At 44.6% G+C, this 14,549-nt stretch overlaps 1 protein-coding gene across 1 annotated transcript; it reads left to right on the top strand.

The window, feature by feature from the left end:
- Positions 1-2,611: 2,611 nt before the first annotated feature.
- On the top strand, positions 2,612-11,988 carry LOC111170012 (uncharacterized). Its single transcript, XM_030761156.2, has 3 exons — positions 2,612-3,695; positions 6,184-6,310; positions 7,653-11,988. Exons 1-3 carry the CDS (start codon positions 3,480-3,482, stop codon positions 8,816-8,818), a joined length of 1,509 nt encoding a protein of 502 aa, XP_030617016.1. The 5' UTR covers positions 2,612-3,479; the 3' UTR covers positions 8,819-11,988.
- The last annotated feature ends 2,561 nt before the right edge of the window (positions 11,989-14,549 follow it).

The following is a 14,549-nucleotide window of genomic DNA, read 5'->3' on the forward strand; positions in this document are numbered from 1 at the left end:
TGACTGAGCACCAGAAACTTAACAGCCAAGATGGACTCTATGAGTGCAGTGAATGTAAGAAAGCTTTCAGCTGAAGGTCTAACCTCATTCGTCACCAGAAAGTTCCTACTGGAGAAAGGCCTTCAAATGAGATGAGGAGAGCAGTGAATGAGCTGTCTTCTTAGTTAATACATCATACTGAATAGGCTCTGTGAGGGAGTCATCAACTGGAGTTGAATGACATACATCTAAACAACTCTAGTGTGCAGATTGCCTATGAGTACCAGGTTCGTAGGGAGCTTTTAAGGAGCTATGCTACTTTCTGACTTAATGTCACTGTGAGTTTCTTACCTCACCCAAGTGGTAGATCCCCATTCTTGGCACCAGCCACCTCAGTGTGATCAGGGTAGGTAGATCTTTGTGCTCTCTTATCCCCTTAGAAATGCATGAATAGCCTGAGCACTTGGGTGTTGTCATTCTCTTTGGTCCTGCCAGGACCAAAGCAGCTTTGACCAATGGAATCCAGTCTCGGTTCTGCTGGTGGCTCACAACTTATTTGGTGGCATTGTCTCATATCATGCTCAGGATAGGTTTTTCAAGGTCTAAGTCACTCTGTTTGGGAACTATTTGCCTCAGTTTGCTCCACTCTATACCATAATGAAGACTATTTAAGCCACCTTTCATCTTGGGGTTTGTTCACTTTCAGACTGGTGTTGAGAACCAAATTGGACTGTCAGGATGATGAGGAACTGGTTTTGTGAGTGTTCCAAACTTCTTATACCTCAATGAGGATAGTATCATGGCAGAGAATAGTTTTCACTCCAGTTTTGGTCCAATCTGTTGTCCAAGGCCTCCTAGGGTAGACTGCAGGGCTCTGTGGGACTAATGTTGAATTCTGGATGTCAGAATTTTTGGTGGGTCCTGAGGTCACCTGAGATGAGGACAGTTGTGAGAACCACCAGTGATTTTTGGAGCAACATAAATGGTTCTCTTTTTCACATGGGATGTCACATCATGCCCCCAGTACTGTTCAAGAGAAGAAGCTCTCTAGGTCCAGCTGGAAAAGAGCCATGTGCCATAATGTGCCCAAAGTGATAGGCTGCTGTTCCTGAGTGTTAGATTACAGGCATCAGGTGGGAAACATATTTCATACAGAAACACTCATGGAATTAATAGGGAGTGAGAGACAAGCAAACAAGAAGGGATGAGCCTTTTCTAAAGTTTCATCCACAAATATTCCAGTGACTGTGTCGCTTTAGGATAAAGTGTTTGAAGACATTCTCAGGAGTTCCAGAGCTGTTCCTCTCCTCCTGAGCCCCCAGTCAGTGTCAGATTGAATAATGTAAAGGTTTTAAGAATCAGCATCTGCAAACTATTTATCTCAAGGCCATTGCTGCACAGTGAAAACAATGAGGAATGAGAGTGGAAATTGTGTAGTCCAGGCATGTGAATTTTAGTACCCAGGCAGAGTTCCTGGATAACTTAAGTGGAAAGAACTTTCACTGCTCACCAGTCTTCTTTGCTACTGCTACAGATTCCCTCCCATGGGCAAGGGGATGTGATGGGGTTAATGTGAGGTTGCCAGAGTTCTACTGAAAAGGAGATTCAGCAAAGAGATTAAGATTTTTATTTGAAGCCAATTTCTATTGAAATTTAATTAGCTGTATAGTTGGTATGCACTGAACAGAACATACCTAAAATGCACAGCTTGGTAAGTTTTAGTACTTGTAAAGCCACGGAACCATCATTATAACAAACATCTGTCACTGCCATATCTACTTTCTGACATCTCTCTCAGGACTTTCAGGCAACTACTATTGACTGACTTTTCTCTCATTTCAATTAGTGTTTTCTAGACTTTTAATATTATTGGAGCCTTAATGTTTACTTTTGTGTTTGTCTTTTTTTATCTCCATGCATAGTTACTTTGAGAATCATCTAAGTTGCCGATGTGAATAATTCATTTTTTTCATGATAATATACTGTTTGGATATACCATTACTTCACTGGTATTGATCTGTTAAAGGATGGCGTTTTGTGGTTTCCAGTTTGTCTTTCAGATAAGCTTACTATTAACGTACATAAAATCCTTTATATGAGCACATGGTTTCATTCTAAAATGAATGACTGTACCCAAATGCATTCCCATTGACAGTATGGGAACATTCCAGTTCCCCTGTGTTCCTCACCAGTACTTGGTTGGTATGGTCAGTAGTTTGAATATTTCCTGTTTTAAAAGCATGGAGACATATCTCACTGTGGTGTGATTGCATTTCCCTAATGATTCATGATGTTGAACATTTTTGTGTTCATTTGCCAAGTGTATATCTTCTTTGACAAAATGTCTGTTTTCTTATTAGTAACTGAGAAGTTAATAAATGTGTTGGAATTTGACTTTTCTTCAGTGACTTTGCTGGGTGGAATAGGTATTTGTACTCAACATTATTACTACGTATACTCATTATTAAGATACTTCTATTACTTTAAGCCTAGACACTTAATAAAAAAGCCAACCGACCCTTCATTGTTGTGTTTGCCAATTTCCCTGGTATGAATACTCCAACTGGGCAATTTCAAGCTGTGTGTATGAGGTTATTACTGAACCGGAGGCACAGCAAGCCAAACGCTGAGATGCCAAGGTTTGCTGGGGAGTATTTCATTCACAAGTGAGGCAAGTGAGGACACAGAAGAACAATTCTCAGATCCACCCTCCCAGTGGCAAGGTGCCTGTGATATTTAGGGGATAAAGAGGCAGGGTGGTCTTAAGTGTGGGGAAAGGCCAATCAGAGTTAGAGAAAAGGCGAGGTAATTGGTGTGTACAGGTGTGTTTCATTACATGCTTCTTCACGATGCATGTTTAGAAGTGGTGTCCATAAGTGGACAACGTCACAGGCTCTACTCTTTTCTGAGGGAGCCAGAGAAGGAACAAATTGTCCCCCTGCTTCTGGCCGCCCCACATTCCTCCTTTGTGTTGTCCACCATGGCCCTGTCTGGACCCTGACCTAACACAGTGAAACTCATAAATTGAGTCTAAAGCTTTAGCCTACATCCATTGGAAGAGCAATAATACAGTGTTAATTAGACCCCCGCTATGGATGGATGCACTTTGTGTCTGAGTGACAACCTGGTATCATCTGCCCATTTGGTTTTGTAGGTTTGGGGAACAACTCATATATTATGTCCGTGTACCTCTCTGTGATCATCAAAGACTACATGAAAATCTGGTGCGTCCCTTTTAAGAAGCGTGAAACCTCGCCCCCTTCCTCAGAGCCTCACTCCCAGCAACCCTGGCGGAGAGGCGGCACCTTTCCTGGAGGAGGGGAGCACCGCCCCTCGCCAGGTCCTGGAGGCCTGTGAACTACATTACCCTGAAGGCTCTGCCCCCGTTCCTCGGCGCCCCTGGACCAATAAAGGCTCAGTAAAGAGGCACTTCCGAGCTAGAGGACTGCGTCTGGGCGGCTTTTCCGGCGTCTGCCGTGGTCGTCATTTTGTAAACTCGGATGTGTTCAAAGGTGGGGAACTTAGCAACGCAGGGCCGGCCCGAGGTCAGGGAGTCAGGAAGGCGCTGTGCCCGCTGCTCTGAGCTTAGTCTGAGGCTCGGCGTGGTTGCTCTTTGGCCTGACTCTCTCTCGGGGCCGGGAGGGGCGTCCGTGCTCGGGCCCCACCTTCGCCCACAAACTCTAGCGACGGCGACAGCCCAGATGTGTCGGATTCAGGTAAATGCTGCGTCATCCGGGCCCTCACCCAACTCTTCTCATTCAGCAGTGTTTTATTTTATCTGTGTTCTCTTACCAGTGTTCTATAGTTATTTTTATTCCCCAAAACCTTGGTTTTCCGGATTTTCAAATATGACCTGCGTGGAAAAAGAAAATTGCAGAGAACTTCAATGTGCAGTTCAGTAAGCTCTAAAACTAATATCCGTTCACCACTCAGGTCAAAAAATGTGATATAAATAGGACCCCCAGAAGCCGCCTGCGGGGTTCTTCCAAAACAATTATCTGCATCCCCCCAAAATGAATGTACTGGCTGATGTTTCAAATAAGCATTTTCTTTCTTTTCTTGATAGTTTTGCCAACCATGTGGGAAATATTTGATGATTCTAGTTTTGCTCGCTTGTTTTAAAATTTTTTATGAATTGAATCATGTAAGAATTCTGTGTTTTTCTTCATTTGCACAATATGGTGTTATTTTACCCATGTTTTTCGTGAGTATCCATTCATTTTTCTTTCTATGAAGTATTTTATAGATATTACTATATGATTAAAATGTTTTTATAGATCCTCTTCTTAAAGGCTTTTCTTTGTTTATGGTTTTTGGTTTGCTTTTTTGTTTGGTCTACTTTCGTATTTATAAACTTCGTACTGCAGTCATATCTGCTATGTGTTCTGGGATATATAAAGAATGCACTTGTCTAGCGTGTATATTAAAGTTACTATTATATTTAAATGAACATTCCCACGTTTTGATCTTTTTTAGCTTCAAGTTACTAATCTTAACTTAGTTCTTTGAATGAGATGATTATACTTAGTCTTAATCTATCCCATAGTTGTATTTTCATACACACTCATTATGCATTAGGTAAACTTAACAGTTTTACAGTATACAGGCACTTAGAGGGCTTTTGCTTTTTCAGTGATAGTAATACTATTACTCTTCTAATAGTATTTATTTTACTGGTACATCATCGTTCTCTGGTGGTATTGGAAGAGAAAATGATTAAGACATCTTGTTAAAATCCTTTTTTGAAGGGGAATAAAATGAATCATGGTAAGGTTAAAAAGTTATGATGCTGGGAATCCCTATCAGGATGTTTAGAACCCAAGAACCCATGTTTATATAATGAGGGTGCAGTAAAGGTCAGGTCCTGTAGATTGTTTCCTTTGTCTTAAGTTTAAAGAGTTATCAATGATGTCCAGTTATCTCAAACTACTCTGATTCTAGCCACAACCTCTTTATCACAAATTAATTTTCTGGTGCCATTTCCTTCTTGTTGCTCCCTCTCTCTCCCTCTTTTTTTGGCTGTACCATGCGGCTTGCAGGGATCTTAGTTCCCTGACCAGTAATCATACCCTTGCCCATGGCAGTGAAAGCACCAGGTGAACTGGGTTTCAGCCATGTTGAGTCTCAGATGTTCCAGTGACCCCCAAATATAGGAGAAAAGTGGACAGCTGAACATTCAGTGCTAGAGTGCTGGGGAAGGCTTCAGGATGCCATTAGGCAACAAGGGAAGAGAGGCAGGCTGTCACAAAGACAGACAACAGGAGTGGTCATCAGCGGGAAGGTGGGGGTAGGGAAAGTCTAGCAGGTGGCCCAGGTTTTTATGGGAGATTGGCCATGAAACTGATGCAGAGGTAAGGCAGAAATGGAGGTGGAGTAATAGCAAAGTCCGGCTGGTGCTTATTTCTTTTCCTATGCACTCACCAGGATTTTGTGGTAGAACTTGGGGAGTTTGTCACAACGTCAGATGAGTTTACCTAAGGTGTGTCAAGTGGGTGTGGATTTTGAATGGGTGTTATATGGGCAAAGATTGTAACTGGTGAAGAGACATAATGTGCTATATGGAAATGAACCTGACCAGGCGTATTTAGATCTGCATGTTGTGACTGAGGTAGAAGTCAGGAACGAGGCCTAGTGGAAAAGCCTTCAGAAGAGGGCTGGGGAACCGGCAGTGGAGAGTTGGGGTACAGTGGAATCCTGTTGCATTGGCAGGCACTTTCTGATGCCATGTGCAGAAGGGTATGTGAGGAGGCAGGAGACATGCCAATTTTGTGGGCCGGGTGGTGGTGATGGGGATCAGATGTATGAGGAGGTCCACTGAGTAATATGCATGTGGGGAAGGTGTATGAAGTAATTGCCCCAGGCCCTAGTACTAGGAGTATAAGAGAGAAGGATGGGGCTAAGTTTGCTTGTGTCTGGGAGACATGATAGTGGGTACACTCAGGCTGTTGTCTTGGAGGAAAGGGAAAGGGCCCTGCATACCAGGCTCACAGATTACATGGTATCTATCTGTCCACCTGCCTGTTGTTGCTCAGGGTTGTACATACTGATCAAGGAAGCATGAAGAGTTATTGGGCCCCACTGCCCTCTAAGTCACAGAGCTGGGGTGGATGGTGAACCCAGAGTGAGTACAGGCTGGGGTTAAAAGTACTTATGGGGTCCTGGGGAGAGAGGCTGCTTATGTACAAATCTGTCCCATCATCACAGGGCCCTGTGACCTTTGAGGACGTGGCTGTGTACTTTTCCCAGGAGGAATGGAAGCTTCTTGATGAGGCCCAGAGACTCCTGTACCGCGATGTGTTGCTGGAGACCTTTGTACTTGTTGCGTCATTGGGTAAGACCCTCACACCTATCCCAGAATCCTGAGCTACTCCCTGCCTTTCTTTCTTTTTCCAAGGGGAAGTCTGCTCTTTTCACAGCTAGACAGTGGGCACATCTCTATTAATGCTTCCTTGTCATCTGTGCTGTAAGTGCCAAGGCTGGGTGAGTGTGTAGACTGCCTCCTTTCACAAGGAGCCCCAATACCACCTGCTCTGAGGTTTGTTCAGTGAAGATTTTCTGCTTCAAAAACTTGGAATTTATTCAGTGGGTTCCATAATTCTCAGCCACTCCCAGGTACGTTGACTATATAGGCTCATGCCATCTCTGTGCTCCAGCTTCTGTCCTCTTTTAGGTGACATTTCCTGGGCACTGAGTGTACCAGGCATTGTTGTGAACCAACATGGTCACTATTTGTGGGGTCCACTAGGCTGTTTCTATGATACTCTCCTCAACGAGTATTTTTGTGACATTATTTTTCTTTCCTGAGGTTTTTTTTGGGGGAATTGGTTGTTCCCCTGGCCAGTACTGACCACTCACCTGTGCTATCTTTCCCTCAGAAATTGCAACTTCTAGGTTCCATGTTGTTCTCCAACTGGAGCTGGGAGGAGAACCCTGGGTACGTGACAGAGTGGACATGACTCCACCCCCAGCTAGGGGGGCTCAAAGTGGGCCTGGCCCTGGTGATTGGCATCAGGGGGAGGAAGTAATACCATGGCTGGGTTCAGATCATATCAGGCACATGTCCTGTGCTGAACACTGTTTTGGTGCCAAGGACAGTGACTGTTTTTCTCATATCTTATCTTTCCTACCCATTCATGATACTTTGCTCCTTCTTTCATTTCTACTCTGACTTTCAACCCAGGATTACCCCTCACCTCTCTGTCTTCCATTCTTTATTGGACCTCTCCATCCTCACTCTGCTGTGCTCTCCAATATTGGCCTACACTTAATGTGTCATGAGGTCTGCACCTATTTATAAAATACTCCTTTTATACCAGCTACTCAGTGACAGTCGGATTTTCCTGGTCCAGGATACAGCTTTCCACACAGCACACAAATGTCACCAGCAACCAAGGCCTGTCAAAACTGTTTCTGGAAGAGTGAGTTGTGGACCCGTGGCTCCTCCATGAGCTCCCACCACCCTTGTGTCTTTTGCCTGGTTAGTCCTCCCTGTTCTGTGACATGGAGAGGCACAGTGCTGCACAGAGGCCCTTTCCTTAACATGCTGCCAGATCCCTTGTCCAGAAAATAGTCCCATGGATTTATTTCTTGGTACATCACACACATATTTGTGATGGGGCCGCCTCCTTCTTCCAAAATCTACATGCAGTTCATCCATATGTCTGTGCTTTCAGGTTGTTGGCATGGAGCAGAGCACAAGGAGATAACTTCTGAGCAGAATGTTTCTGTAGAAGTGCCACAAATAAATACTTCAAAGACAGACCTGTCCATCTGGAAGTCCTATCCCTGGGAGAGGTGCTGCCTGGCCTTAGACAGTAGTTTGTGTGTAGCTGAAGACCTGGGAACAATTCCTGTCCAGAAACTGTGTGTGTCAGGTGTGAAATTTCACCAGCACAGTGGAGGGAAACCCTTTAGAAGAGACATGGGTAAGACCTTTATGAGGAGCAACATAGTCCATGCATCCAAGAACTCTTTCACATGCCAGGAGGCTGGGAAGGATTTCCCTGGTAGCTCTAGCCTTCTCCAGCACCAGGTCACTCCACAAAAGGACGCCAAGTGTGCAGAGGCCTTTCACAATGGACATAGCCTCTATAAATACTATGTATGTGAGAAAGCCTTCAGCTGCAAACACAAACTGGCTCATCACCTGAGTGTCCACACTGGAAAGAGGCCTTACGAATGCAGTGAATGTGGGAAAACCTTCAGCTTTAAAGGGATACTTGTTAAGCACCAGAGAATCCACACTAGAGAAAGGCCTTATGAGTGCTGTGAGTGTGGGAAAGACTTCAGCTGGAAAAGCTCGCTCGTTCAGCACCAGAGAGTCCACACCAGAGAATGGCCTTATAAGTGCAGTGAATGTGGGAAAGCCTACAAACACAAAAATTCACTTGTTAAGCACCAGAGAGTCCACACTGGAGAATGGCCTTATAAGTGCAGTGAATGTGGAAAAGCCTTCAGACACAAAAAGTCACTTGTTCACCAGAGAGTCCACACTGGAGAATGGCCTTATAAGTGCAGTGAATGTGGGAAAGCCTTCAGACACAAAAAGTCATTTGTTGAGCACCAGAGACTCCATGTTGGAGAACTGCTTTATAAGTGCTGTGAATGTGGGAAAACCTTTATTTCTAAAGTAAACCTTTGTCGTCACCAGAGAGTCCACACTGGAGAAAGGCCTTATGAATGCAGTGAATGTGGAAAAACCTTCATTTATAAAGACAGTCTTGTTCGGCACTGGAGAGTCCACACTGGAGAAAGGCCTTATGAGTGCAGTGAATGTGGAAAAGCCTTTAGCCGCAAAGACTCACTTGTTAAGCACCAGAGAGTCCACAGTGGAAAATAGCCTTATAAGTGTAGTGAATGTGGGAAAACTATTTTTTAAAAAATATTTATTGATTGGTTGATTGATTTAGCTGTGCTGGGTCTTAGTTGCAGCACCCTGGATCTTTGATCTTTGTTGCGGCATGCAGGATCTTTAGTTGAGGTGTCTTTGGTTGAAGCCCATGGGAAACCTTTTAAATAGCGACCCACTCACACTTGTTTGGCACCAGTGAATTCATATTGGAGAAAGGCCTTATGAGCACAGTGAAAGGGGAAGTTCTTTAGCCAAATCTCCAACCTTATTGTACACCAGAGAATTCACACTGGCGCAAAGACTTCTGAGGGCAGTGAGTGTGGGAAGTGATTTAGCCAAACTGCTCTCGTTTTACACAAGAGAGTTTACACTGGGGAAAGGCCTTATAAGTGCATTGAATATGGGAAACATTTTAGTCAATACTCCACTGTCATTAAGCACCAGAGTTCACACTGGAGAAAAACTATATGAGTGCACTGTATGTGGAGGATTCTTCAGCCAAAACTCCCAGCTTACTCAACACTGAAAAGCTCATGCTACAGAAAGGCATTGCCAGTACAGCAAAAGTGGAAAATTTTTCTGTCAGAGTCTGCTCTGACTGAGCACCAGAAACTTAACAGCCCAGATGGATCCTGTGAGCACAGTGAACGTGAGAAAGCTTTCAGCTGAAGGTCTAACCTCATTCATCATCAGAAAGTTCTTACTGGAGAAAGGCCTTCAAATGAGATGAGGAGAGCAGTGAATGAGCTGTCTCCTTAGTTAATACATCATACTGAATAGGCTCTGTGAGGGAGTCATCATCTGGAAGTTGAATGCCATACATCTGAACAGCCCTAGTGTGCAGATTGCCTATAAGTTCCAGGTTCATAGGAAGCTTTTAAGGAGCTGTGCTCTACTTCTGACCTGTGCAGGGCCCTTGCCATACTTAATGTCACTGTGAGTTTCTTATCTCTACTAAGTGGCAGATCCCAATACTGGAATCAGTCACCTCAGTGTGATCAGGGTAGGTTGGCTTTTGTGCTCTCCTATCCCTTGTAGAAAAGCATGGATACCCTGAGCACTTGGGTTTTGTCATTCTCTTAGTTCCTGTCAACTGCCTATGACAGGACCAAAGCAGCTTTGATCATGGGGATCCAGTCCAGTTTCTCCTGGTGGCTCACAGTGGTTTGCCTTCTTTGGTGGCATTGTCTAATACCACGCTAATGGTGGATTTTATTCAGGTCCAAGTCACCCTGTTTGGGAATTATCTGCCTCAGTTTTTCTGCTCTATGCCATAATAAAAACTATTATTTAAGCCACCTTTCATCTTGGGGTTTGTCTACTTTTAGACTGATGTTGAGAAGCAAATTGGACTCTCAGGATGAAGAGGAGTAGGTTTTGTGGGTGTTCCAAAGTTTGTATACCTCACTGGGGATAGTATCATGGAGAATAGTTTTCACTAATTTGAATTGTTGTTGAAGGTTTCCTGGGGTAGACTGCAGGGCTCTGTGGGACTAATGTTGTGACCTGGATGTTAGAATTTTTGGTGGGTCCCGAGGTCACCCTGAGATGAGGACAGTTGTATGAACCACCAGTGTTTTTTGGAGCTGCATAAGTTCTCTTTTTTCACATGGGATGTCACATCATGACCCCAGTACCGTTCAAGAGAAAAGTTCTCTAGGTCCAGCTGGAAAAGAGCCGTGTGCCATAATGTCCACGTGTGCTATGATGTACGCAATGTGGTAGGCTGGTGTTCATGAGTGTTAGATTACAGATATCAGGAGGGAACCATATTTGGTACAGAAACACTCTGGGAATTAATAGGATGTGAGAGACTAGCAACAAGAAGGGATGAGCCTTTTCTAAAGCTGCATCCACGAATGTTCCCATGACTGGCTGTTTAGGATAAGGTTTTTGCAGAAATTCTCAGGAGGTACAGAGCTACTTCTCTCCCCCTGAGCCCCCAGTCTGTGTCAGACTGAATAACGTAAAGGTTTTAGGATTTCTATAGCATCTGCCAATTTTTTATCTGAAGTCCACTGTTGCACAGTGAAGACAATGGGGAATGAGAGTGGAAATCATGTAGTTCAGGCATGTGAATTTTAGGACCCAGGCAGAGTTCCTGGATAACTTAAGTGGAAACACGTTTTATTGCTCACCAGTCTTCATTGCTGCTGTGACAGAATCCCCTCATGAGAGTAGGAGAGGTGATGGAATTGAGCTGTGGTTGCCACAGTTTTACTGAAAAGAGATTCAGAAAAGAAGTTCAGATTTTTATGTGAAACCAATTCCTATTACAATTTAATTGAGCTGTATAGTTTGTATGCATTGAAATGAACATACCTAAAATGTACAGCTTGGTAAATTTTAATACTTCTAAAGCCATGGAATCATCATCATAATAACAAACATCCATCATTCCCATATCAACTTCTGACATCTCTCCCAGGACTCTCAGGTAGCTAGTATTGATTTACTTTTTTTTTCCCCCCAGCTATGCTGCACAGCTTATGTGATCTTAGTTCCCCAACCAGGGATTATACCTTGGCTGTGGCAGTGAAAGCACAGATTTCCAATACCTGGCCTGCCAGGGAAGTCCTTTGATTTACTTTTTTCCCATTCAATTAGGTAGTGTTTTCTAGACTTTTAATATCACTGTGATCTTAATGTTTACTTTTGTATTTGTTTTCTTCTTTCACGATGCATAATTATATTGAGAATCATCTAATTTGTCTACATGAAGAGACCATTTTTTTAATATCTGAAAAATGTATTGTTTAAATATACCAACATTTGACTGTTTATCCATCTCTCTGTTAAAGGATGAGGTTTTGTGGTTTGTTTCCAGTTTGGCTATCACAGATAAGCTTACTATGAACGTGTACATAAAATTCTTTATATGAACATAGGGATTCTTAGTCTAAAGTGAATGGCTGTACCCATTTGCATTCCCATCGGCAGTATGGGAGCATTCCAGTTCCCCTGTATTCCTTACCAGAACTAGGTAGGTATGGCCTGTATTTTTAATATTATCTGTTTTAAAAGTGTGGAGATGTATCTCACTGTGGTCTGATTGTATTTCCCTAGTGATTCATGATGTTGAACATTTTTATGTTCTTTTGTCAGATGTATGTCTTCTTTTTAGTACATAAGAAGACAATAAATGTGTTGGAACTTGACTTTTCTTCAGTGACTTTGCTGGGTGGAATAAATGTTTCTGCTATTTACAACATTACTCACCATGTGTAGTCCTAATTATTAGCATAGTTTCCATTACTTTAAGTCTAGACAGTTAGTAAAAAGAAAAAAACCCCAGCCAACCCTTGATTCTTGCATTTGCCAATTTCCCTGGTATAAATGCTCCAACCCTGGGCAGTTTCAAGCTGTTAATATGAGGCTGTTAGCAAACCAGAGTCAGATCAAGCCAAGTGAAACCTCGGAGCTTCCCACAGTGAGACCATGGGCACTGCTTCCTTTCCTGGTTTCCTGGCATGTGTGTCGTTGGTGCCAGCGCTGGGCTCTGTGCACTGTATTCCTTCTCTCCCAGCAGTCCCATCCTTGCTGCTCTGAGGTCTTATAAGACAGGGCTCAGGAGTCAGAAATCTTGATGTTTGTGTGAAAGATCCCACCACCCTTCCCTGTCCGTGGTTGGGTGACTCTGTCCAGAGGCATGGAACCTTGGTGTCCCAGGCCTTCCACTGTCCTTTGCTGACAGACTCTGGGGCCTGCTTATGCCAGGATGTTCACATACTGACCTGGTCACTACTTGAGGGGACCACTGGCTTGTTTCCTTTAAGACCTTCCTTTAATGTCCTTATAATTTTAGAATGTGTGATCTCATGGGACGGGGCCCACTCCCTTTCCCTGTCTTTCCTCTTTGACTGGTCTCCTCAGGCCCAGGTGGTTTCTCACCTTGAGCAATAGGAGGGCCCTGGGTGCCTGACAGGGTGGATGTTTTTCCTGCAGCATCAAGGGAGGCTGAAAGGAATGTGGCCTACCTGTGTGGGGGTGAGGAAATGGTGAGGTATCAGAGCTGGGTTCCCATCACACCAGGCCTGTGTCCTATATCCACCAGTGTGTGGTACCAGCGACAGATTTCAAGAGTTTCTACCTTTACTTTCTTGTTGATGTTTTTTGTTTTGTTTTGTTTTATAAGTTTATTTTAGTTTATTTATTTTTGGCTGTGTTGGGTCTTCGTCGCTGCGTGCGGGCTTTCTCTAGTTGGCAGCGAGTGGGGGCTACTCTTCGTTGCAGTGCGCTGGCTTCTCATTGTGGTGGCTTCTCATTGTAGAGCATGGGCTCTAGGCGTGCGGGCTTCAGTAGTTGTGGCATGCGGGCTCTAGAGCACAGGCTTAGTAGTTATGGCGCACGGGCTTAGTTGCTCCGTGGCATGTGGGATCTTCCCGGACCAGGGATCAAACCCAGGTCCCCTGCATTGACAGGCGGGTTCTCAACAACTGCGCCATCAGGGAAGCCCGCTGTTGATGCTTTGACTCTTCACTTCTGGCCCTGGTTCTCACCCATTCCCTTCCACTGCTCCCTTTGCAGTGCTGTCAACATTGACCTGCACTTAAAGTGTTGGGATATGTGCATGTGTCCTTAAATACTCCTTGTAGCCCAACTGCTGTGATGCATTCAGACATTCTGGGTCTGGACACAGCCTTCTACTCATTGCTCACCAGTCACAAGTAGCCAGGCTTTGTTGAAAGGTAAGTTGAAGACCCTTCCTCGTGTTCTTACCCATCGTCTGTGCTCTGCGATCAGATGAGCTTCCCAAGCTCAGCTCTGCACAGCAGGCCTTCCTCACACAGGCTCTGGTCCCATGCATCTCAGCAATCTTAAGGACTTACTGCTGGGTGTGTCTGAGACACATTTCTGCTGGGGCCACGTTTATTGGCATGTCTCTCCTTCCAGGTTTTCAACATGGAGCCCAGGATGAGGAGGTGCTTTCAGAGCAAGGTGATGCAGTTATAGAGTCACAGGTCAAGACTCCAAAGCCAGGTCCATCTATCCAGAAGTCTCATTCTTTTCTTTTTTTTTAAAATTAATTTATTTATCTTTTTATTTTTGGCTGCATTGGGTATTCGTTGCTGCGCACAGGCTGTCTCTAGTTGCAGCACTCAGGGGCTACTCTTCATTGTGGTGGCTTCTCTTGTTGTGGAGCACTGGCTCTAGGCACATGGGCTTCATTAGTTGTGGCATCAGGGCTCAGTAGTTGTGGCTCACGGGTTCTAGAGTGCCTGCTCAGCAGTCGTGGCATGGGCTTAGTGGCTCCGCGACATGTGGGATCTTCCCGGACCAGGGCTCGAACCCATGTCCCCTGCATTGGCAGGCAGATTCTTAACCACTGCGCCCCCAGGGAAGTCCCAGAAGTCTCATTCTTAATGTGATGTGTGGTCCACTCTTGAAAGACATTTTGTGCCTGGTTGAGTATGATGGGACACAGCACAAGCAAGAGGTGTACCCGTGTGTGGTGAGTCTTTCCCAGCACCAAAAGGAGCCGAGTAGGAAGAAACTCCCCAGATGGGATGAAGGGAGGACTTCATTGGTGAAGAACTGCAGCTTTCACGTGGCAGAAAGGACCTTGACGTGCTGAACGGGAGGGAAGGACTTTCCGGCCAGTTCAGGCCTTCTCCAGAACCAGGCCCCTCACACGAGGGAAGACACACAGCGACATGGAGGGCAGGGAGACCTTTGAAAGTGGATAGAATGATTACAAGTGCAGTGAATGTGGGAAAAC

This window comes from Delphinapterus leucas, chromosome 20 (assembly GCF_059928025.1).
Source record: "Delphinapterus leucas isolate spDelLeu-1000000601 "Yukka" chromosome 20, BTC_Dleu_Yukka2, whole genome shotgun sequence".
Classification (NCBI taxonomy): domain Eukaryota; kingdom Metazoa; phylum Chordata; class Mammalia; order Artiodactyla; family Monodontidae; genus Delphinapterus; species Delphinapterus leucas.

What these genes read in the sequence shown, in the direction of transcription:
- LOC111170012 (XM_030761156.2), top strand. Translation starts at nt 3,480, where the DNA reads ATGTGTTCAAAGGTGGGGAACTTAGCAACGCAGGGCCGGCCCGAGGTC. An exon ending in CCCAGATGTGTCGGATTCAG is followed by an intron (nt 3,696 to 6,183) that starts GTAAATGCTGCG and finishes CCATCATCACAG; the next exon opens with GGCCCTGTGACCTTTGAGGA. An exon ending in TGTACTTGTTGCGTCATTGG is followed by an intron (nt 6,311 to 7,652) that starts GTAAGACCCTCA and finishes CTGTGCTTTCAG; the next exon opens with GTTGTTGGCATGGAGCAGAG.